Source organism: Rhineura floridana, chromosome 7 (assembly GCF_030035675.1).
Source record: "Rhineura floridana isolate rRhiFlo1 chromosome 7, rRhiFlo1.hap2, whole genome shotgun sequence".
NCBI classification, from domain to species: domain Eukaryota; kingdom Metazoa; phylum Chordata; class Lepidosauria; order Squamata; family Rhineuridae; genus Rhineura; species Rhineura floridana.
This window is the reverse complement of record NC_084486.1, coordinates 104,513,127-104,539,385: the sequence shown is the minus strand read 5'-3', so window position 1 is coordinate 104,539,385 and position 26,259 is coordinate 104,513,127. Positions and strand designations below refer to the sequence as shown.

Here is a 26,259-nt window from a genome sequence, read left to right as displayed (position 1 = left end):
TGGTTTTTAGGGTTTGTAAAAAAGGTTATGTAGGGTTTTAAAAAAGAAAACTTTTTCAGGCTCTTGGATAAGAACATGAAATTCCACCACACTTCTCTATTCACTGGGAAGAGACAACAACACTGAAGTAAATGGACTGTCCCTTGCATAAAAACTTCAAAGGTCCCCTCATTCATGTACAAGGTACTTCTGGAATGAATGAAAGTTTAACATACCAGGAGTTACACATATCACAACATTCTCTTTTTTAAAATGCCATGGTTGATTATCAATTGATTGGAGATATCAACAAAATAAGGAGATCTGAACTAATTTTTGCTTAGTTTCCCTGAACATATAAAAAATTGACCTTCCGAATGCAATGTAGGGATTTTCTACAGTGTGAGTTACTGTTTTTTCCCTTACACACAGTTTTTTAGACTTTATAAGGTTGTTTTTTTTTTAAAAAAAAAGTTAATACCACCACCACCAGCAGATGTATTTGCCAACTGTAAAATACCAGACATTTTAGAGCTTAAATTTGTAAGCCCTGTAAGATTTCCAAATGGCTTTGAATTATCTCTCCTCAATTAATGTTTCATTCCCTAGAGTAAGTTCATTAAAAATGCTATCACTGCAATTAGCAAATTACTTATTGCTTATTCTATTGTAGAATTTAATTGCTTACTGTAGTCAGCACAATTTGGTAACACTGAGTAGGTTCAGCCTAGAAGCATTTAATATACATGCCCTGCCTCAGCATTCTAACATTTTGTTTGTGAAACACTATATTTACCACAATATGCTGTCGGCTGTCCTGTTTCTCCCCTCCTCCTCCAGCTGTAATCATATACAGATAATGGATGCTTGCATGACTGGATCATGTCTAATATCTGACCTTTACATAATTACATACATTCACCACAGGAAGTTTAAACTAGGTTTGGTCTTAAGTATCATCTTTACAGAATTTCACTTTCCCTCCTTTAACAATTCTAGTTAATCTTTAAGCCCTTGTTCTGAGCCATTTAGTTCTGTCCCTTTTTGCAGCTTCAAAAATGAACTTCTGTTTTCCAGCTGGCTATCTTGACACAACTGTATGAGTTAGGAAACTTGGCTGCATACACACCATATGTTTAAAGCACATCCCCCTGCAAAGAATCCTAAGAACTGTAGTTTGTTATGGGTGCTGGGAACTATAGCTCTATGAGAGGTAAACTAAAGTTCCCAGGATTCGGAGGGGGGGTTAAATGTATGGTGTGTTGACTCCAACTGTGACACCGATAGAAGTTTATAACAAAAATGTGTCATTTATTTTAACACCTCTGTGTTATTAAGCAGCACTAACTGCTACCATCCAATACTCAATCCACACTCAATGTTGCATTTCAGATGGCTCTCACTATTGTTGAAGGAGCACACAAACTGAGTATTCAAAAACTGGGGGAAATACTGCTGTCTTCAAATTGAGACAGCCACTATGGGTAACATTACAGGAAGACAACTGACAAACTGAATATACCAAACTATCTGAATCAAAAAAGTGTATGATGGGATGAATAAGGAAGCGGGGAGATGCTGTGGTTCTCCTCGACACAAAATACTCTGGTGTCTTGCTTATTTTACCACATTTACCACATGTTGTTGTACCCACTATATAGGAATGGAAGTGACTCTACAAGAACAGGGATGGGAATGACTGGAGAGCAGGCAGGGGGTTCTATTTTTCTTGTGAGCAGTGGTTTCCAGAATATGGGGGGCAGAATAAAGCTGGTACAGCTGGTGCTCCTGTCAAAACCCTAGTTGCTCCCTGACAGCTGACACAAGTGCACCCTTCCACTCAGTGGAGCCCATGTAGCTCCCTGGTCTGCACCTGAGCTGATGGCAATGAAGTAAGCTAGAAGACGGACTATCTGGTTCAGTCTTGTTAGATGACTTTCAGTTATTGGAACCTGAGAATACAGATATGGTGCTTGGTTAAATCCAGCTTACCACTTGTGTGGCCGTTCATGACTTATTAAATTTAACAGGGAAGGAAATGTTTGACGCAGTCCAGGAGGTTGTATGTGCCTTCTTGAGAGACGGAGCAGTCTCGTCTTCTTTGAAAGAAGGGTATCTTGCCACTCCTGAAGAAACCTAACCTGGATCCAGAAGATGTCATGATGAGACTGGTGCCCAAAATTCCCTTCCTGGATAAGGTGCTTGAGAGAAGAGTGGACAGCCGGCTCCAGTCACTCAGGGATGAAACTGATCTTCTGGATCCACTTCAATCAAACTTAAAGTATCGGGGACTTAAAGTATGGGAGACACTGCCTGGTAATGATTCTGCACCTACTTGGAGGTTCAGTTCCACAAAGTGCTGTTAGAGGACCATTGCTCGACCCCTTGACAGTTGTCCCACAGGATTTTTTTCGTTCTCCTATGCTGTTTTAACATCTACATGACACTGCTGGGAGAAATAATCTCAATGTTTGGACTAACGTGTCACCAGTACATGAATGACACCCAGCTATCTTTTTTGTTTCCATCAAGTGCAGGAGGGCTGTGGATGACCAGTGCTTGTGTGCTGTAATCATCTGGATTAGGGTGAATAAACTGAGACTCAATAGAGAAGACAGAGATACTCTTGATATATGGTTTGTCCACCCAGATGAGTGTTGTTCAACCTGTTCTGAAAGGAGTTGCATTCATCCTGAAGGATAAGGTTCACAGTCTGGAGATACTTACTGATCCAGCATTATCATTAAAGGTCCATGTGGCCTCTGTGGCTCAAAATATCTTTTTATCAGCTCCAACTGATAAACCAATTGTAACTACACTTGAATAGAGATAACTTGGGTCACTGTTACCCATGCTTTGGTAATCTCCGTTTAGCCTATTGCAATGTGTTGCACTTAGGCTGCCTTTAACAAAGGTCCAAAACAACTGGTCCAAAAAAGTTTGCAAGATAAATTGGGACTGAGTGTTTCTATCATATTATGGGTGCTTTATCAGCTGTACTGTCTTGTAGCCTGTTTCTGTGTCCAATTTAAAGTGCCGATTTTAACCTTTAAAAACACCTCATTGCTTTGGACCAGGTTAACTAACAGATCCTCATCTTCCGAATATACCTACTGGAACTTTAAAATAATCTTCAGAGGCCTTGTTCCATGTGTCCGCATGAAGCAAACTGAGGCCAATGGCTACTAGGGACAGAACCTTCTCAGGGGTGGCACTCTGGCTGTGGAACAGTTTCCAGAGAAGCTCACCTGATGCCTTCTTTTTGAAGACTTTTTATTCACCCAGGCCTTCTAAACAGTTTGCATTTTAAAACAAACATACAACAAAGCAAGCTGTGTGGGCTCTTAGTATTTGAGCTGCCCTTATTTTATAATCTGAGCTGCTAATTGGTTTTATTTTTCCTTTGGTTGAGAAAGGAAAGCTTTTAATACTGCTTTTTTCATCTTTGTTATATTTTAATAGTTATATTTTAATATAACATACTATTCTTTGTGCAGTTGATGAGCAGCTACACAAATTCAGTAAATAAAATAACACTCTATTGTTTATCTGTGCCTTGACCGCTCCTGGAAATTCTAGCAATCACTATACAACAGATGGAAAGAGGAGCAAGCAGAAAATAATTGGCATTTTGTGTGAAGTTTAAAAGACTCCTTTTAATGAATGTACATATGTCTATACTTCAGCATATAGAAATCCAATACAGAATGCCCATGAACTATATTTGGGCATTCACATTCCATAGAACAAATAATGTCTGGAAAGAAATGGCAAAATCCAAAAACTTTACCTGTTAGGCACTAACGTACAGTCAATGTCCGGCCTTTTTGTTTTGGGAATGGCATAAAGAGGATATCGGTCTCCATGGCGAATTAACACATGAACAGAAATCAGTTTAAAATAGTGAGGTGCATGACCTATAAAAGAAAAATTTAAACTGATTTATAATAATTAGTTTTAGCACTCTAAAATTCACCCTAAGAAGTTTACAGTGCAACTAGACATACAGTCACATACAATACAGGCAATAAAGGACCCTATCAACTCTGATTTTATTAATGCTGGATTACACACTTTGCTCTGACATGTATGCCAGTTTTACTCTACATGGATTGACAGACCCAAACAATCAATTAATGTTAACAGGTATCACATGGTTTAAGTGCACTGGATTGGGTTCTTTGCCACAAATAAATATTGATGTAGTTTAAAACTTCCTTCACTTCCCTGTCCTGTTTTCTTAAGAGTATGACAAAGACAAATTGAGCATCTAAAACATGAGGTTTTATTATTTGCCATTCCACAAAGCTGCAAGCATATTCTAAAAGGGAATGTTTAACAAACATCTCTCAAATCAGGACAGAGAAAATAGGATACTGATGATGAGAGTAATAGGCGATTGTTTTAGAGGCCAGTAAAATTGTCTTATTGAAATTTCTGCAGCATTCTGCACTGAAAATGAATGTGATACTAAGTAGATTCTCACAAAATTCCTGAGCCTCCAAACCATTGTGCCTTGGGCTCAGTGATGTGGTTCGCAAATGTGGGTTGGACAGCAAGAGCAAATCACAGTTTACCAGTTCAGACAGATGTAGTGGTAAACTACAGCTTGTGCAACATAAGAAGTCCATCTAGTCCAGCATTCTATTCCCCCCCCCCCGGCCAGCAGGGCAGGAAGACAATAGCCTCACACTCCCCTCCCCAGCAACTGGAACTCAATAACTGATATTCATATTGCCTCTGAACCTGGAAGTTCAATAGTAGCCATGGGCAGACCTATACTCTTAAGACTTTGACCAATCCACTTTTAAATCATCTAAGCTTAGACCCCCATTACCACACCTTCCTTTTTGTCTGTCATGAATCTCCTGTTAATCAATTTCATTGATGAGAAAAGTAAAAAAAAGATGAGAGCCCTCTTTATGCACCTTCTCTTCACCATAACTTTATAAACATCTATCATGTTTTCTGTAATTGCCTTTTTTCCTTTTTTTAAAAAAAATATTTATAATATTAGGGGGAAATGTATAAACAGATTTTTAATTGACAAGCCAAAAAAATAAACTGAACACAAACACAGAAAAACCAAACATCCAATAGCAACAAAGATGTTTTATTCTAATATGCTATAAACTGTGAATAGAAAGAAGAAAAGAACAAGAAAAAAAATCATACAATGGGAAAGGGGTTATCAGTTATAACATTCTATTTAGAATTCTAAACCAGTCTTAAAAGGCTCTCATCCTTCAAATTCCTTCTCACTCCATCTTTCTTGTCTCAAATACATACACAAGCTAGTTCTATTGAATTTTGCAAGATGCCAGAGTTTAATGTCCCATTCCCTTAAATGAGAATTTTATTTCTTTCCCAATATTTTTGTGCAAATTACAGTGCAATCCTGTACATGCATACTCAAAACTAAATGCCACTGAGTTTAATGGAGCGTCCTCTTAGATAGATGGGTATATGATTGCAGCCTTAATCTTGCAGCTAATATCTTTATGAAACAGGAATCTCTATCTTTTGGTACCACACCTTTAAATAATGTTACTTAAGTATATTACTTAAGTACCTTCCTCTTTCAACAAGCCTTTTCAGTTGAGACCTTATCCCAGTCTGCTTCTGTGTTGGAATTGCTTTTTAATATGCTTTTAAACCTTTTTTTTAAACAATATGTTTTTTAACCTTTTTTTAAAAAAAAAAGTCTTCAAAGCTTTAAAAAAATGTTTTTAAAGTTGTTTTGTTTTAATGTATTTTAATGTCTGCTTTTATGATGTTTTAACATGTTTTTAGTGCTTTTGTTTGCTGCCCTGGGCTCCTACTGGGAGGAAGGGCAGGATATAAATCAAATAATAAATAAATAAATAAAATATTCTGGTATCTAAAGATAGACAATTATTCAAAAATCTCTCAGCAGCTTTTGATATCATTTACCATAGCATCATCCTGGACTGTCTCTGTGGGTTGTAGGCACTGTGCTGTAGCTTCACTCCTACCTACACAGTTGGTTTCAAAGAGTAGCCTTGGGTGACTGGACCTCCTTCCCTGATAATTGTGGTATGGGGTTCCACAGAGTTCCATCTTGTCCCCAATGCTACTTAATTCTATATGAAGCCATTGGGAGTAGTCATTAGGAGATTTAGAGTGTGATGTCATCAGTATGCAAATAAAACCGAGCTCTATTTCTTTGTTATATCTGAATCAAGTGTGGTCACTAAGACCTTGGACTGATGCCTGGACATACTGGTGGACTTGATGAGAGCCAAAAAGCTGAATTCTGAGACGATGGAGGCAGTATGGGTGAATAGTTCTTTGGTCAAGAACTCAGGTAGTTTACCTGCTCTGGGTGGGATTGCACTCCCTCTTAAGAAGCAGAAACATAGTTGGGGGGGGTGCTCCTTGATCCATCATTGTCACTGCAGGCACAAGTATGGCTGCACCTCAGGGCTGTATGTCGACATCATGATCAGTTTTATTTTCCATTCCTTTCCAGAAATCCTAAATCTATCTTTGTCACTTCTGACACAAGTGAGAGTTTGTCAGCATATCACAACTCTGCTCAAAGTTCTGCACTGGCTGCCAGTTTGTTACTGGGCCAAGTTCAAGGTGTTAGTACTGGTACACAAATCCCTTAACATCTTGGTGCCAGTTTACTTAAGACAGGGGTTGCCAGCCTCTCTGGGCCAGTAGGATCATTTGGAATTTTGAGAGCACACCATGGGTACCAGTCACAAAATGGATACCATGGGGATGTGGCATATCAGAAAAAGGACCCTGTGGGGCATGCCATAACACAAAATGGCTGGTGTGGGGGCATCACAAAACACAAAATGGATATTTACTGAGATCTTGTGTGGGCACCATAGGAAGTACTGGACACTGGCAGCCACATGCACACATTGATAACCCATGAATTAAGGGATCTCCTTATCCCATACACGCCTATTTGATCACTTCCATCTGCAGAGGTTGCACTTCTACAAGTGCCACATAATATTTGTTCTGCATCTGTGAGAAGTCATTCCTTTAGTGTGTTTTGGACCTGTGTTTTGGAACTCCCTGCCTATTGACATTAGGCAAGCAGATTCACTACCCTATTTTAAGACAACTGCTGAAAACTTTCCTGTTTCAGCAAGCCTATCCAGATACATGATTTAGTTACATTTGTTTTAAAAGTTGTACTGATTTTATCTTTGTTTTTAATTTAAACTTTGTTTTCATTTATTTTTGACTGGATTGTACATTTTAGTCATGTTTTATATATAATTGGACTTGTATAGCTTTTGGATAATTTTTTTGAGCAAGCAGTTTATAAATTTTCTAAATAAACAATTTTTTTCTTTCCATCTCATCTAATACTAGAAGTCAGTGTCACCCAATCAAATGGTACGTCCAGGACAAATAAAAGGAAGTACTTCACATAATACATAAACAATGTTTCAAATATATTGCCATAAGATACAGTGATGACTATTAGCTGAGATTACTTTAACTAGACAGCTATTTAGGTCTGCTGTGCATTTCTTGTTTCGAACTACTTCAGCTGTATATAAAAAGGAATCCTTAATTCCAGTTTCTAATTCAGGGAACATAGCTGATGATCGATCTATGATCCATTATAGCTAACTAGAACCTTTAATGTAGCCTTCTCCAACCAGTTGCCTCCAAACATTTTTGACTACAACTTCCATCAGCCCTATCCAGCATCGCCAACAGTCAGGGAAAATGAGAGTTCTGGTCCAGCAACATCTGGAGGGCACCAGGTTGAGGAAGGTTCCTCTCAAGTGTAGATTCAGAGGCAGTACAGCTTTCATTGTTGGTTTGCAGGGCACATTGCATTTATGTTCTGCTTCTGGGTTTCCCAAAACATCTGGGCAGACACTGTTGGAAACACAATGCATGATTAGATATACCCTTGGTCTGATCCAGTAGGACTGACTGTATTTGAGGAAGTTGTTAGTAGCTAAGAGTAACTAGGCTGTGAGGTTTTTTGAGCTTGTATTTTGATTTTAATTACTACAGCAGCTTGCTTCTCCCTGGTAGTTTTCTAACAGTACTCTGTATTGTGAAAGCTTGAATTTAAAATTAAAACACTGCTAATTACATAGACATACAACAGTAGACACTATGGTAAGTTTACCTTCCATGCTGCGTTCAGGTACACTGGGAATGTTACAATAAAACTGGGCTTCAAAAATGGGATCTATGGCAGGTGTCTCTGTCAGTGGATCAGGCATTATTCTCTTTCGATTCTTGGAGCCAAGATCTTCTTTAACCGGGTTAACAGGGATCAAGTGTACTAAAAAAATACAAAAAAGCAATATTTATGGCATTCTGATACTGCTGTATTATGTTAATGCTATATAATTTGACCCAAAATATAAAAATTAATGAACTACAGAACAGATCCCAGATGAAGATCTATTTAATTGTTTTTATGTATATTCAAGCAATAATTTCTAGTAATTTTAAATTAAATTTCTGATTTAATTTTTAAAATGTTTATTGTATTGGATTGTTGATTGTATTTTAGTATTATTTTGTTATTCATTGTATTTTTATGCTATTTTATGTTCACCGCCCAGAGAGCTATTGCTAGTCGGGTGGTATATAAATTTAATAAATAATAATAATAATATAATTTCTCAATATTTTTAATCAGAGTGCCATGCTGAACAGAGCAAGTCTTAAGAAAGGGTCTCTACTTATATTAAAACCATAAGATTAATTAAGTACACAATAAATAAGTGACATTAAATTTGCTAGGTTTTGTACAGTGATTGTTTCAAAATATTTTAGCCCTACATAAAAAAGAAGTGCAGTTCTCCTTAATTCCAGCTTCTATTTGCTCAGAATCCCCCCCATAAGCTCAAACAGAAAAGAGTTCATTTCAGGCGGAAAAAACCATGTCTTTTCCAGAATGTCTCTACTCCACTAAGCATTCCCTAAGTGTGTTATACAACAAGGGTTAGGAACTAGCAAAAAAGAGGAGACACTAGCTATATCCCATCTCAGAAACATTTTACTCACCATTATAGACTAATTAAGGCAGCCGCTTTCTGTGATGCAAGTCCAATTTATCATATATCTTAAAACTTATCTGGCATCTCTGCCTATCTGGTATCTTTCCCCACCCTACACCATAGTCTTACAACAGTAATTAACACAGTAATTAAAAAGGTGCTACCAATACACCGAATGTTCTAGAAAGTTATACAAAAATTCAAATGCTTTTAATAGTAAAATGTTCATATGTTAATAGACAGAATATACATATATATTCTACAGTGATTAGAATAATATCCTCATGCAATAAACCAAATCAATATTAGAAACTGTTGCATTTAAATATCACATATATTTTCAATGGGCTGCAAAATATTAAGATATTTTTTTTTGTTTGAAGCATAGTAACCAGAATAGCAAATACAAGCATTACCAAAAAAGCACAGAAAAAGGGGCTGTAGCAAAATCATTAATTTTAAACCATTTACCTAAAATCAGAATAAAAGAAAGGAAATCCATTTCCCATTTTCTTTTTCCTTTAGAACCCCAAACAGGACAAAAAGTGTATGCAATGAACATGGTCATTTTAGCTTGGAATTATTTCTGAATGGAAGTCTTAAATACAGATGGTTCTTTCAGTTCCATGCAACCAAACTATTTAAACTTTTTCACTGATGTGGGAAGTAGGTCACAGAGCAAATATTTTTTCAAGTTGCGTGGCAATTTTTCATCATCTTGAAAGAGAAAAATGCATAATAAGAAGTACTCATATAGTTCATTATCCCTCCCCCCTAAAGAAGGGATTTTATGGTCTCCAAAATCTGGAAGGTAGTTGTCATTAGCATACACACAGGGACCCAAAAAACAAAATAGAACATAAGTAAGAGACTGATTAGCACAGAAGCACATATATATGCTAAATAAGGAGAGGAGAAAAGGAATGGTTAATTAAGAAAACCCACTGGCAGATATACAAAACCACAGTCTGGAAGAGACAGATAAGGTTCATATGGATGAGAGAGCTGAATGTGTATAATGCCAATAGCGCCAATTCAAACACAAGGCAGATCTGAGAAAGTACTACAGAAAATATAACCGTACGCTATGCCAATTTAAGGACTGCTATCATCTTGAACATCTTTTATGTTGATTGTATGAGAATAATCAATATATCATACAACTTCAAGGCTGGCAACTAAGGCTGCAATCCTAAAACTTACCTTGGAGTAAGACCCACTGAATTTAATGGGACTTACTGTTGGGCTGGTGACCAGTAGGCATTACTGTCTCTAGTAGTTTTCCATGAAGCCTGCAAGTATGAAGACGTAACTGTGGTTAAGGGGGAGTTATGTCTATGCCCTGTCTGGGAACGGACGGCCAGGGCCGTTGCTATGGTAGCCATCTGATAGCGACTGGGAAAGTTCTAACAGAGTCTGTGTGTTGTCGTCTTCTGAATTATGCCTCTGAGCTGAGAGGCTGTCTTTTGTGTTTTATCTATGGAGAGTGATGTACCAGAAGGGGGGTGACTGAAGAATCTCTACATGTATTTACTCTTAAGCCTCTGGCCTTAATGTCTTTCAATAAAGACTCTTAACATGCTCTGAAGAAGTTTCTTGCTCAACTTAACTCCAACGTAATGTATGCTGTTTCACACAACAACGCACACACGCCAACAGTGGTAGCAGAGGATGGTTACGCTCCACAGCGCATTACACCGGAGTAAGTTGCTGGTCTGAACGGCAGACGGAGTTCCAGAGAGGGCAGCTTGATTGATTGAACCAGACGGAGGTGAGCAACATGGCTGTAAACCTGTCTGGGGGAGGCTTGCCAATGGAACGACTTAATGAAAAGAATTATGGCAGCTGGAAGCCGAGGATGCGGGCTTTGCTGATAAAAGAGGATTTATGGGACACAATAGATGGACCCACTCCGGCGGTACTGACCACGGCCTGGAAGCGTCGAGACCAGAGGGCGCAGGCGTTTATAATCTTGGCTCTATCGGATTCTCAACTGATGTGTGTGAGAGATGAGCCGTCGGCTAAACAGATGTGGGACGGGTTGCAGGATTTGTCCCAGGAATGGCAGCGGAGGCAGGAGGCGCAGAGAGCCCAGCCGGTGGAGGCTGTCAGAAGCAAGGAGGAGAAATGTGCCGAACCGGAGCAGGCTGCCGAAAGCAGACAGGAAAACAAGCAGGAGCAGCAGCGGCTGAAGTCTTGTTTTGCCTGTGGGGCCCGTGGGCATCTCCGTAAAGATTGTGCAATCAAGCGAAACTCCAGGGACGGAGGCTTGAAGCAGGGCAGTGTGAACTTTGTTTGTAAACAGAAGTCTAAAGACTTGGAACAAATTAACTCTATTGTCGACAGCGGAGCAAGCCATATATTAATTAAAGACAGACGTTTGTTTTACGTTTCAGAAGAAGTGAAAGACTTTGTTTTACTTGCTGATGGATCACGGAAATCCGTAAAAGCTAAAGGTCTGGTGAAATTTGACAAGCTTGGCATAATGTCAGACTGTTTGTTTGTTCCGGAATTGGCTCATAATATTTTATCAGTTAGCAAACTGGTGAGTTGTAATTATTCAATTTTGTTCCACAAAGACCAATGTTTTATAATGAGGGGAGATGAAGTGTGCATGCAGGGAAGCCTTAATGATTCACAGTTTGTAATAAAGAGCAGTCAAGCAGGGTGTGCTGTGTTAAACGCTGAGGCACAGGTACATCAGGACTGCATCCATGAATGGCATCAAAGGCTGGGGCATGCAAACCTTGACACGATAAGAAAAACCCATTTGCACAGTGAAGACATGCGTTTAAAAGATTGTGGACAGTTAATGGATTGTGATTCTTGTAATCAAGCTAAAATGACTATTGCACCAATAAACCGGGAGGCTGAGAGAACCACAACTAGTACATGTTGATTTAGCAGGGCCAATAAATGCTTCACGAGGAGGTGCGAAATTCTTCATGGTACTGGTAGATGATTTTTCAAGATTTTGTCATGTTTTTCTGTTAAAGCATAAAAGTGAAGCTGAGCAGAAGCTGAAACTGTTCATTAAGAGAATCGAAACTCAACATGACGTCACTGTGAAAGCGATTCACTCAGATCAAGGTGGGGAATTTACGAGTAAAGCATTGAGTGACTTTCTGGAGAGTAAGGGAATAAACCAGAATGTCACTGCTCCACACAGCCCGTTTTCCAATGGAACTGCTGAGAGAAAAAATAGGGTGCTTGGGGAAGCAATGAGAGCCATGCTGATGGATTGCAGTTTAGGGAATTCTTTCTGGGCAGAAGCAATTCTTTATGCGAATTACATTCACAACAGGGTGTTACACAGTGCTATTGGAATGTCTCCTTATGAGAAACTTACTGGCAGAAAGCCTAGAATACAACACATTCAAAAATTCGGGGCAAGGTGCTGGATCCACATTCCACAGGGAAAAAGGAGGGGCAAGCTTGCACCCAGAGCACAGCAAGGTTTTGTTTTGGGATTTCAGAATGCATATTACAGAGTTTGGTGTCCAGAAACACAGCAGTTAATTCTGAGCAGAAGCATTAAAGTCTCAGAAAAGCCTTGGGATCAAAGGGAGACAGTCCTTCTTACAGGAACAAATGACACACAAACACAAACACGAACACAATCACAGAAATTTAAGCCAGATGTTGACGTTAAAGTGGAAGGTACACAAATACCTCTCAGAGATGCTTTGAATGAGCTCATTTCTGGAAAACGCAGATCAAAGAAACGAAAAGCTGAGGAAATGGAAGCTCCTGCGCAGGTTGTGCCAAGCACAAGCACAAATGGGGGGGCAGAGAGAGCCGAGGCTCTGGTTCCTTTAAGACGCTCCACGAGAGCGAATTTAGGCAAACTGCCTGACAGATTTACTGTGGGATTAATAACAAGTCCTGGAATGAATAAAGTTGTAGACATGGATCCTGAGACACTTTATTTGACATGTGTTGAACCAAAGTTTGAGTGAATAAAGTTTTGAACTGTACTGAGATGTAAGTTTGAACTGTACTGAACTGAAAATGCAATGTACTGAAATGTATTGCAAGAGGTATTGTAGAAATGTATGACTGTATGACTATGTATTATGGAGATGTATTTCCTGTGTATTTTGCAGTCTTAATGGAAAAAAGGGAGGCTTTTGGGCTGGTGACCAGTAGGCATTACTGTCTCTAGTAGTTTTCCATGAAGCCTGCAAGTGTGAAGACGTAACTGTGGTTAAGGGGGAGTTATGTCTATGCCCTGTCTGGGAACGGACGGCCAGGGCCGTTGCTATGGTAGCCATCTGATAGCGACTGGGAAAGTTCTAACAGAGTCTGTGTGTTGTCGTCTTCTGAATTATGCCTCTGAGCTGAGAGGCTGTCTTTTGTGTTTTATCTATGGAGAGTGATGTACCAGAAGGGGGGTGACTGAAGAATCTCTACATGTATTTACTCTTAAGCCTCTGGCCTTAATGTCTTTCAATAAAGACTCTTAACATGCTCTGAAGAAGTTTCTTGCTCAACTTAACTCCAACGTAATGTATGCTGTTTCACACAGCAACGCACACACGCCAACACTTACTTCTGAGTAGACATAGCTGGGACTGCAGCATAATTCTAGTTATAGGCTGCGGTGAGTTCTGAACACAAACAGGTGCTCTGAAGGAATGTGAGTTTTCTTATAGCACAATCCTAACCATTTGTCTACTTGGAAGCAAGTCCTACTGAATTCAGAGGGGATTCTTCCTAGGTAAATGAGGCTAAGATTATATGGACTATTGATAGATGTTTTCCTTCCCATCCCTACATTGTTTCAAAAGTTGTATAAAGTCTAAATTCTATTAAATGCTATCATTACAAAGATTAAAAGAAAAAAACCTTATTTGAATACTTCAGCAATATAAACACATTAGAATAGTGAAAAACAGAAGTGTCCATCAGCTACATAGTTGCTCTTTATGCTATCAAAACACAAAGTATATACATTCAGAAGTCATACAAGATCTTATAAAAGTTTAACACAAAATTAGCAAATACTATTTAATATTATGTTTCAAAATCCCACTGATATTAACCTAAAAATAAAGAAATCCCTAACGAAAGCATCAGAAGCTTCAAAAATACATTACATTGCACCAAATACATTACACTCAATATAATAAATTGTTTTTTTTATCCTGTACTTAGTTGTTTCAACAGCAAATATAGACCATATCAATCATTTTCATTAATGCTTCTAATCCCTCCTCTACCTTTTCTAGTTCTAATGATATTTGTGAGTTTGAGAATATTAAAATTGCTTTTTAATGTTTTTTTTTTTTTAAATGTTTTTAACCCTTTTTTAAAGGATGTTTTAAAAGCTTTTTTAAAAAATGTTTTTAAAGTTGTTTTGTTTTGGGGTATTTTAAGGTCTGTTTTCATGATGTTTTGCTGTGTTTTTAGCACTTATGTTTGCTGCCCTGGGCTCCTGCTGGAAGGAAAGGTGGGATATAAACAAAATAATAAATAAATAAATATACACTAGATCTCAAACCCTTGTCAACCACTCCCTCCATGATGGAGAGTCATTCTGTTTCCATTTATGTGTGAAAAGTACTTTGTCCTGAATCTTCCAATATTCATCTTCCTTGGGTGTCCATGAGTTCTAGTGTTATGAGAGAGGGAGAAAATAAATTCCACATTCTCCATGCCATGCATAATTTTATTGGCTTCTATCATGTCACCTCTGACTCTCCTTTTCTGTAAACTAAAAAACCCCAAATGCTGCAACCTTTTCTCATAGGGGAGTCACTCCATCACCTTGATCATTTTGGTTGCCATTTTTGAATCTTTTCCAGCTCTATAATATCCTTTTTGAGGCAAGGCAACCAGAACTATACATAGTATTCCAAATGCAGCCACACCATAGATTTATATAATGGCATTGTGATATTGGCTGTTTTATTTTCAATACCTTTCCTAATTATCCCTAACATGGATTTTGCCTTTTTCACAGCTGCCACACATAGGGTTAACATCTTCATCAAGTTATCCACCATAACCCCAAGGTCTCATTCCTGGTCAGTCGGTTCAGTCCTCATGAGCATATATATGAAATTAAGATTTTTCTGCTCTAATACACATGACTTTACATTTGTTTACATTGAATTACATTTGTTATTTTACTTCCCATTTACTCAGTTTGGGGAGGTTGTTATAGAGCTCTTCACAACCCCTTTTTGTTTTAAGAATCCTGAACAATTTAGTATCATCAACAATCTTGGCCACATCACTGCTCACCTCTAACTCTAGCTTGTTTATGAACAAGTTAAAAAGCACAGGTCCCAATACTAACACTTGGAGCCTCCACTTTCTACACCCCTCCATTGAGAGAACTATCCATTTATTCTTATTCTCTGTTTTCTAGCCAGTTCCTGATTCACAAAAAGACACCTCCTTTTATTCCATGATTACTAAGCTTACTCAGGAGTCTTTGATAAGGTACCTTGTCATAAGCATTTTGAAAGTCCAAGTACACCCGTCAATATACTTGTTGACACTCTCAAAGAACTCTAATAGGTTAGTGACACAGGACTTACCCTTGCAGAAGCTATGCTGGTTCTCCTTCAGCAAGGCGCACTCTTCTATATGCTTGGTTATTTTATCTTTAACAACACTTTCTACCTATTCCCAGGACAGACATTAAGCTGACCAGCCTGTACTTTCCAGGATTCCCCTGGATCCCTTTCTAATGATTGGTGTTACACTGGCCACCTTCCAGTCCTCAGTTATGGAGGCAGACCTGAGGGATAAGTTACATATCTTTATTACAACACCAGCAATCTCACATTTGAGAACTACTCGGTGGATGCCATCCAGACCCGGTGATTTGTAAGCTTTTACTTTTGCATATTAAGCCTAGAACTTCATCTCTCGTTACCACTATTAGCCTCAGTTTCTCAGACTCCCTTCCTGCAAAAGTTAGTTTAGGTACAGGGATCTGCCCTGTATCTTCCACTGTGAAGACAGATACAAAGAATTCATGTAGCTTCTCTGCAATCTCCTTCTCCTGCTTTAGCATACCTTTGACTCCCTTGTCATCCAAGGATCCAACTGCCTCCCTAGACGGTCTCCTGCTTTGAATGTATTTAAAGAGTGTTGTGTTGTTGGTTTATGTTTTTATCAATGTTCTTCTCAAATTCTTCTTTTAGCATCCCTTATTTCTTCTTACATTTCCTTTGCCAGAATTTCTGTTCCGTTTTATTCTCTTCATTCAGACAAGACTTCTACATTTTGAAGGAAGCCTTCTTGCCTCTAATTTCCCTATCTTCTTGAAATACTTGTTTTCTTATTGCCAAAGAAACAAGATAACCACCAGATCCGCTGGAAGTAGACCTGTAGTGTTTCATCTTGCTTCCCTTTTCAATTTTTTTAAAATCTACATTTAGCTTACTAAACTATCAAGGTTATCCTTACTCAAATGAGTGAGAAAATGGAACTACTAAATCCCTAACTTACCTGGGATCCATTATATCCCAGCAACTGCTCAAATCAGGAGAGGGAAAATATTTAAGTACTCTGCCTTTATTATAAGATATATATTTTTATGGTTATATTGATTCATTTATTTTGTATATAGCCAAAGGTTATACCACTTCAAGAGCACTGGAATATTTTTTCTGTTTTTACTACTTTCCCCCTGTACATTCCTCTATGTGCAATACAAACACACACACAAACACACTTCATTTTTTTTTTTCAATAATTTTTATTCAGATTTTCATAAAACATACAAGACGAAATCATAAAACATTCAAAGACAAAAAACAAAATCAAAAATAGTTAAACAAAAAGAAAAAAAGAAAAAAAAACAAAAATAAAAAATAAAGAGTAAAATATTGACTTCCCATTTGTCAAAGATCAAATCAGTTATAAGTCTATAATATATAACAATCCTGTCTCTTAAGTCATATTATAAAATCACTTTCCTCCAGTAGTTATCTTACTTAATCATCAAATCTCATAAACATTACTTTATTCTTTCCACAAAAAGTCAAAGAGAGGTTTCAATTCTTTAAGAAATATATCTATCAATTTTTTTTTCCAGATAAGCATATCGATTAATCCATCTCATTACTAATTATGATAATCTTATTGTCATAACCATAGTCAAAATAAACATTTCAATTAATCCATCACATCAGAATCTGTTAGGTTCAGTAATTTCAGTAGCCATTGTTCTATTATCCCTATTAGTTCCATTTTCCATCTTCCATCTTCAGTAGTCTTGTTAAGTCCAGTAATTTCAGTATCCAATCTTCCATTATCAGTATTCCATAATAATCTTGCTGTCAAAGCCATAGTCATATAGTAAGAGTCTGATGGGAATTACCTCTATCCCAAATATTTTCTTGCCATCCATTCTGAATAGGTTGCTGAAATACTGCTGTAAAATCATATCTCTGTTCTTTTTTTCAAAATACACTGGGTCATCTCTTGAAAGTTTTTCCATTGTCACATGGCTGCAGTTAATTCCATAGATTTTCTCTATATTGGGCTCCATCACATCATTCCAGTCCAGAAGATTATCCATGCCATTGATAACTTTATCTCTAGAATCTTCATTAATTTCTTCAGAGATAACATTGAGTTCCAAACAATAGATTTTATTTCTAAAGTCCATAGACTCCAAATCTTGTTCCTGTTCCACGTTTGTTCCAATCTCCGGGATCTCCTCTCTCACAGGGACCCCTGTTCCAGTCTCCAGGGTCTCCTCTCTCACAGGGACCCCTGTTCCAGTCTCCAGGGTCTCCTCTCTCACAAGGACCCCTATGTCTTTAATCTCCTGTGTCTCCAAACAATAGATTTTGTTTCTAAAGTCCATAGACTCCAAATCTTTTTCCTGTTCCACGTTTGTTCCAATCTCCGGGGTCTCCTCTCTCACAGGGACCCCTTCCAGGGTCACCTCTCTCACAGGGACCCCTATATCTTTAATCTCCTGCTTCATTTTACTCAATTCAATTTTCAGCTCCTTACAACCCTGTCGCAGGTTTTGTTTCGTTATCTCAATCTCATCCATTATTTTCTGAAACATAGTTATTTCCAGATTCTCAGCCACTTTCTTAATTGCCATTTTAAAAGAAAAATATAGGAAAACCACTTCTTATTTCAGCAACAATTGGGTTAATACTCCAAACTTGGTGACATCACAGTATAAACAGAGCAGACAGCCTTATCTCTCCATGCTTAAGTAAACAAAATGCAGTTCCCAGGATCGAAACAATTAATGGCGGTCGTCAGGAAACAGATTCGTCAAAATAAAATAGACCAAAAAGAGAGTAGTCTCAGACAATATAATATTCTTCAAAATAAAAATCTGGAATAGAAATCCCTCTTCTGTGTATATCTTTAGAATGCAAATCCAGGACAGCTTTTTGCAACAAAAACAGAGATAAGCTATTAATTAGTGAGTAGCAGAGAGAAGTTATGGCTCCCCAGTGAGATGTCAAAAACCGATCAATCTGGCAAATCTCTTTTAAACAGCAACAATTTAAGTCAAGTAAAAGAAAAATATAGAAAGAAGGGTGCTTGCCTGTTAGTGCGTTCTCTCTTAGAAGATAAGATGAACGTTCGCTTTATCAGATAGAGCTTGTTGTTGAAAATCCGTCCCACCTTCGTCGGCTGGACCTCGTCCCATAAATTAATGAGATCTGGTCGTCCCAACAAAAATAGGCTTTGAGGTTAATCTCTTCGTTTCTCCCTACCCGGGAGAAGTTTAATCAGTCAAAAAAAAAAAAAAACTGACTGATATATCTGAATAAGCTTCTTTTGAGGCAGGAGCCCGTCTCAAAAGCAGGCACAGGCTAAGTCACCCTTCCCGGAAGTCCACACAAACACACTTCAAAGCACTGCAGGGGTTTGTTGGGCTCTGGGAATAAATTTTATTACCGGGAGTTAATTCTGCTCCAAGTTGCCTTTATCACAACACAGGAGTTAACACTCTCATAGTGGAAACTGGTTAACATTGATTCTTGTTTATGATATACTTCTGAAGAAAAAAACCCTGTTATTGTACCTTTGACTCCTTCCCTCATTTCCTTTCAACCTAGTGTTCTACCTAGACATGTTGGTTTTCTCAGCTGTTATAAGTTCAGTATAGACCTCACACATCTTTTCTATTTTCTACTTCAGAGATTCCTGACAGCCTAAAGAGGCATTTAGGTTAACATTGTGGGGCCAAATGTACCAACAACTTTTGAGTTAGGCTGTCTTTTTAGAATGTGATACCACTAAAATGTATGCTAGAAGAACTGCACTAACTTCCAATTAGCTACCAAGCTAGGTTTACGGTGCTGGTATTGGTGTAAAAAGACTTATACAGGTTTGGACTTAAAATATTGCCTCATCCTCTACCTACCCAACAGATCACTGTGTTCTGCAAGAGAAAGCATCCTGAAAATATCATCTTATCAAGAGGTCCATTCCACACAACGTCAGAATCTGGTCTTTAACATAGTGACATCTACCCTTTGGAACACCTTCCCATTGCGTATCAGACAGGTGCCTTCTCTATTGTCTTTTCAGCACCTGCTAAAGACCTTTCCCTTTCAACAAGTCTTCTAAAAGCTTTATCCCAGTTGGCATCTATGTTGGATTTGAACTGATTTTATATCTTATGCTGTTGTTTTAAAATGTTTTTATAATTATAATTTTTGTTTTTGTTTTATACATGCAATTGTTTTTTTAATATATGTAATTATTTTATATATGTTGTATTGTAAATCACTTCAGGATGCTTCATGGAAGTAATTCAATAATAATAATAATAAATGTAAAACTGGATTAATTTTGAAATCAGTTATATTTCCAAGCTAGGACTTCAAAAGGATCTGTTAAGACCACTATCGCAGATTGATACTGTCAACAACAAGAAAATGGTGTGTAAGGGTTAAGAGATTAATTTATGCAAAGTTCCTCTCTGGAGACATTTCTGTTTAGTCTGTATTCAGATGAAATCTCAGTTTTTCTGTATATTCCGACAAGTTCGCCATAAATGGTTTCCGGGAGATTACGTTTGATCTCTTGCTCTCTGCCATGAAGGTATGGGAAATATTTACAATTACAAAAAAAGAACAGCAAACACTGCTGAATTGTAAAAGTTTTCAGAACGGTAGACCAATTTGTTGTCTGTGCTGCAACAGAACACAAACTCAACAGTAAAAACAGCAGAGTTTTGTTGTGCCTTAAAGTCTAGCAATTTTATTATGGCATAAGCGTTTGTGGACTAGAGTTTACTTCGTCAGCTGCATGCAGTGTTATCCTAAGTTCGCAGACATATATACACATCGCTGTAGAGGCAAGATGGAATGTAAGCAGACAGGCAAAGGGGAAAAAATGGAAAAAGTACAGACACTGACAATTATGGTTTAGCTTAAATTACTGTAAATTGGTTATAGCACTGATTATTCCTAATGTCAGAATGTTCTTTATGAATATACTACTTTGTGAATGGCCACTATAACAATTTTACACATATATAAGCTTTAACATAATTGTAACAGTCTGTACTTTTTCCATGTTATTTTCCTCTGACATCACTGCTTACATGTGTATATAAACCTGCCAACTTAGGATAACACCTCATGCAGCAGATGACACAAACTCTTATGCTATAATAAATTTGTCATTCTTTAAGGAGTACAAAGACTTTCTGTTATTTTTATGGTTGAGTTAGTATCCTATCCCTGTTAAATAAATTTAATATTGATATAAAAGGCACATGGTGGTAGAACGCAAGACCGACTGTTGATACGCATATACCAGCAGGGGTGGCGAACCTCTAGCCCACGGACTAAATGCAGCCTGCCAGGCCTCCCAATTCAGCCCATGAAGCCATTTTTGGGAAGCCATCCCCACCCATCCTACACATGATGTCATACAAGAGATCAAGTGTTTCAGCCGATGAAATTTTACAAACTTCCTGCTGCTTAAGGAGAAAGAAGAGAGCAGATAATATCAAAGTGGAATTTTTATCCAGGTGCAACTGAATAGACATCAGCATTTTACAACACATCCCCCCCCCCAAAAAAAAAATGGAAGTAGAAATTATATTCTTATCCTTCGTATTAAGATCTGTTAAGGAAAACACAGACAGAAAGAAGTCACAGTCTTCATCCCACAAACATGTCTTATGCTCTTTTACTAGAACAGGGCGTGCTTCCAACTGCCCATCACCTGATGGGCAGAACGAGTGTGCCTTGCTCAAGGAGGGCAAAGCTGTTTCCATTCAATGGAAAACATTTCTCCCTCTCAGTGCGCTTATCCCAGCATCAGCAGAGGCAAAGGGTGGTGGGATGAAAGGGAGAATAATTCTCAGCTTCCTTCCTCTGCTATCACTGATGCTGCTGGGGTAAGTGAGAGAGGAAAGGCTGAAATTTAAAATCTAGGCCTTCCCTTGCTTCCCACAGCAGCAGCAAGGTGCATGAAGTGGAGAATGCAGATAATTCTTTCTCCCATTTCTTTCTCCTATTTGTTCCCCCCCTCCCCCACTGCTGCCAGGAAGCTAGAGAAGAAAGCCTACATTTTAAACTGCAGACTTCTTTCTCGAGATTTCTTCAGCAGCACTCCCACAAGCGACTTTAGCAAGTGTGCAGGACAACCTGCTTGTCAAATATGTAGCATTATAATGACATCATGTGATTGACAAATGAAAGGCCATGTCCATCAGTCACATTTGTCCCATTATAAGAGGTAGGGATAAAGGATAGAAGGATCCGTCCTGGGGATCTGTCAAAAAGGTTCCCCACCTGCGGCATATGCAAAAGGGAACTATGAGAGAATTCAGAACTATTGGAATGAAATGGCAGAGACTTTTAAAAAGTGTTACCCATACTCCTCAAAAATGTTTTAGCTTAGGTATTCAAAAGATCCAGAACATCAGTAGCAAGAATTTAACCAGCCAGGAAATAGAATAATTTACTTGATGACAATCCTTGATCAGTATACTAAATCTGTATATGCACACACAATACAGAACAAAACCCCACTGTTGAATCATGTGCTGTAGTGTAACACATTTCTGGAAAATCTTCTTTTCCGTTTGGCTTTATATCCTGCCATATTCATAGGAATTACAATATATAAGGAGGAGAAAGAAGTGCATTTTTGTGACCAAAGAACTCACAGTCTGAATGATCCCCTATACAAGGGTGGGGAACCTCCAGTCCCTGGGTCAGCTGTAGCCCTTGCAGATTTCCCATCTGTCACGTAGGGTCTCTTCTCCTCCTTGGCCCTGTTCCCTCCTCCTGTGCTGGCTCTTTAGGGAGTAGGAAGGCAGGAAATTACAGGCCTGAGGGGGCCAGTACAGATCCTTTGTTGGCAATGCAAATGCAAGCACAGAGGCCCTACTCCAGATTGGGGCCATAGTGGAGAGCAAAGGTTTAGTGACATAATGCTACTCTGCCACAATGTCAGGGTTAATGCCAGCACCTGCAACTTACATTACCAAAAAAGGGATCTATTCATGTCAATGGATCCTTGTTTGGCAATACAAATTGAAGATGCAGGGGACCCAATCCAAATCAGGAACATAGTAGGGAGCAAATGGTTAAATCCCCTCTTAACCCCACATGCCAAATTGCACTTCCATGCTGTGGTGGGCAAAGGCCACTCCCACTCTAAATACAACTCTCCTGGAGAAAAGGGTTTTCTTCCACTTCACTATATGAAGAAAGGGACTGAATGTTAGCAGACGTGTAAAAACTTGTGAGCTATCCCAGTCATACTCCTTAACCTACATTTCCCATCTCCTTTCCTAATTCTTCCCAACTCTATATTCCTAGATTTGCTCTATTTTTAATATGCTACATTGTCTAGCACAGTGGTTCCCAACCTGGGGGCCAGGACCCCAGGGGGCCTGCGAAGTAATCCAGAGGGGCTGTGAACAGTAAAGAAATGAATTATTTATTATTATTTTTTAAAGAAGTCTTCACTCCCTCGACACTGTCTGCTTCCCACTGGCGCTGCAGATGACACCTCCCCCTTGCTCCAAACGAGAGGGGAGGCCTTTTGCTGAAGCGCCAGAGTGTCTTTCAGGCGCACTAAGGGCAGGCATCTGCCCACAAAATACATGGCAAATGCCAAAAGAGGCTGAGGGTGGAGCTACCAGGAAGAAGAGAGGTCTACTATCACTGATTCCCGTCTCCTTGCACTGCCGCTACTGGCAACAGCCTTACTTAGAATGAGAGGAGAGGGCTTCTTGTGAAGCAAAAAGAGGCAAGCCTGCACAGAAAGGCTGCTTTCCCCCTTCCTTCCTGGCAGCCAGCCTGCCTCCCTGGGGGGAGGGGGTCATGAATTTTTTTCAGCTTATAAAGGGGGTCCCGTGCTCATAAAGGTTGGGAACCACTGGTCTAGCATATCCCTTTCCTATCAGGTAACATAAAACGAGGATAAACCAGAAACTGAATATTCAAGAATTTTCAAACAAAAATTGTTTGAAAATCGGTTAAAAAGTCATTTAAAAATGTGTCATATGCTCCAAATGATTGGTCTCTATTATGTATTTTGTGCTCAATATAACCTTGCATGGATAACATAAATGGAACCCCATGCGCATACAGAGACATGCTTACTAGTTAGATCCTCCAACTCTCCTTGCAGAACGTGGAAATAAAAGGATTTACAGAAACAAATGAAACTAGAAATAATGCAACTTTGCACAAATATACAAAGCAAACTGAGAATGAGATTGTTTATTGTGTTTACATTTTTAAGAAGCTATGAGATAAAGATTTCAAAGTAAAGACACTACTAAACAAATGCCTATACTTACACACTCAACAGCAGACTGAACAAGCATTTTCACCAAGCCAATGCTTTCAGACAACAAATTTGCTCCAAGAGCTTTAAATAGAGGCCTTTCAGTTTACAGCATTAGTTACAATTATCACTATATTGTGACAATGTAAGAGCCAATGTGGTGTACAGTAGGGCCCCGCTTTACAGCACTTCGCTTTAAGGCGCTTTGCTAATAAGGCGGTCTCAATTAGACGCAATTAGACTAAAGCCCCACTCATACGGCGCTTGTTCCGCTTTTACGGTGGTTTTTGGGCATCGCAGACCATTCTATTGAATGAGTTCCGCTTTACAGTGGTTTTCGCTTTACAGAGGGGGTCCGGAACGTAACCCACCGTATGAGTGGGGCCCTACTGTAGTGGTTAAGGTGCTGGACTATGACCTGGGAGACCAGGGTTCGAATCCCCATGAAACTCACTGGGTGACCTTGGGCCAGTCACTGCCTCTCAGTCTCAGAGGGAGGCAATGATAAACCCCCTCTGAATGCTGCTTATCATGAAAACCCTATTCATAGAGTCGCCATAAGTCGCGATCGACTTGAAGGCAGTCCAACAAGAGCTGTGCAGTAGTAAAGTCAACATATTCCCATATGTTGGGAAAACATGGAAACACAGTTATATTAAAAATGAAATCATCAACAACTTTTGAAGTTTGAAAGCAAGCTTTACAATCCAAGCTTTAAGTAACTCATACTTCAATTGTTGACAGACTATTATTAATACAATGCTAATACTAAAGTATTCTTAGTTCAAGACAGTTTTAGAAAGCTCTCTGTATTTTAGTTGAAATCATTCAACTTCTCATGATTTATTCTGGCTGGCAGATGCTCTCCAAAACCTTAGGCAAGAATCTTTCCGAGCCATGCAGTCAGAGATCCTTTTAAAACAGGAGTGAGGAACCTTCAGTCTATAGGCCTAATTAGGACTAGCATAAGAACATAAGAACATAAGAAGAGCCTGCTGGATCAGGCCAGTGGCCCATCTAGTCCAGCATCCTGTTCTCACAGTGGCCAACCAGGTGCCTGGGGGAAGCCCGCAAGCAGGACCCAAGTGCAAGAACACTCTCCCCTCCTGAGGCTTCCGGCAACTGGTTTTCAGAAGCATGCTGCCTCTGACTAGGGTGGCACAGCACAGCCATCATGGCTAGTAGCCATTGATAGCCCTGTCCTCCATGAATTTGTCTAATCTTCTTTTAAAGCCATCCAAGCTGGTGGCCATTACTGCATCTTGTGGGAGCAAATTCCATAGTTTAACTATGCGCTGAGTAAAGAAGTACTTCCTTTTGTCTGTCCTGAATCTTCCAACATTCAGCTTCTTTGAATGTCCACGAGTTCGAGTCTTATGAGAGAGGGAGAAGAACTTTTCTCTATCCACTTTCTCAATGCCATGCATAATTTTATACACTTCTATCATGTCTCCTCTGACCCGCCTTTTCTCTAAACTAAAAAGCCTCAAATGCTGTAACCTTTCCTCGTAAGGGAGTCGCTCCATCCCCTTGATCATTCTGGTTGCCCTCTTCTGAACCTTTTCCAACTCTATAATATTCTTTTTGAGATGAGGCGACCAGAACTGTACACAGTATTCCAAATGCAGCCTCACCATAGATTTATACAACGGCATTATGATATCGGCTGTTTTATTTTCAATACCTTTCCTAATTATTGCTAGCATGGAATTTGCCTTCTTCACAGCTGCCGCACACTGGGTCGACATTTTCATCGTGCTGTCCACTACAACCCCGAGGTCTCTCTCCTGGTCGGTCACCGCCAGTTCAGACCCCATGAGCGTATATGTGAAATTCAGATTTTTTGCTCCAATATGCATAATTTTACACTTGTTTATATTGAATTGCATTTGCCATTTTTCCGCCCATTCACTCAGTTTGGAGAGATCTTTTTGGAGCTCTTCACAATTCCTTTTTGTTTTAACAACCCTGAACAATTTAGTGTCATCAGATAACTTGGCCACTTCACTGCTCACTCCTAATTCTAGGTCTAATTCTAGGTCATTAATGAACAAGTTGAAAAGTACAGGTCCCAATACCGATCCTTGAGGGACTCCACTTTCTACAGCCCTCCATTGGGAGAACTGTCCATTTATTCCTACTCTCTGCTTTCTGCTTCTTAACCAATTCCTTATCCACAAGAGGACCTCTCCTCTTATTCCATGACTGCTAAGCTTCCTCAGAAGTCTTTGGTGAGGTACCTTGTCAAACGCTTTTTGAAAGTCTAAGTACACTATATCCACTGGATCACCTCTATCTATATGCTTGTTGACACTCTCAAAGAATTCTAATAGGTTACTGAGACAGGACTTTCCCTTGCAGAAGCCATGCTGGCTCTGCTTCAGCAAGGCTTGTTCTTCTATGTGCTTAGTTAATCTAGCTTGAATCATACTTTCTACCAGTTTTCCAGGGACAGAAGTTAAGCTAACTGGCCTGTAATTTCCGGGATCCC

The 26,259-nt window shown here is 39.0% G+C and overlaps 1 protein-coding gene across 6 annotated transcripts in view; it reads right to left on the bottom strand.

Moving 5' to 3' along the window:
* Window positions 1-26,259, bottom strand: part of PXYLP1 (2-phosphoxylose phosphatase 1) — a 111,914-nt gene that overhangs the window by 19,387 nt on the left and 66,268 nt on the right. For all 6 annotated transcript variants that reach the window (XM_061636773.1, XM_061636774.1, XM_061636779.1 and 3 more), the window contains 2 exons: window positions 8,120-8,278; window positions 3,770-3,896 (listed from right to left, as the gene is read on the bottom strand). In XM_061636773.1, coding sequence (XP_061492757.1) covers window positions 3,770-3,896; window positions 8,120-8,278 — 286 coding nt within the window. The remainder of the gene's footprint in view (window positions 1-3,769; window positions 3,897-8,119; window positions 8,279-26,259) is intronic.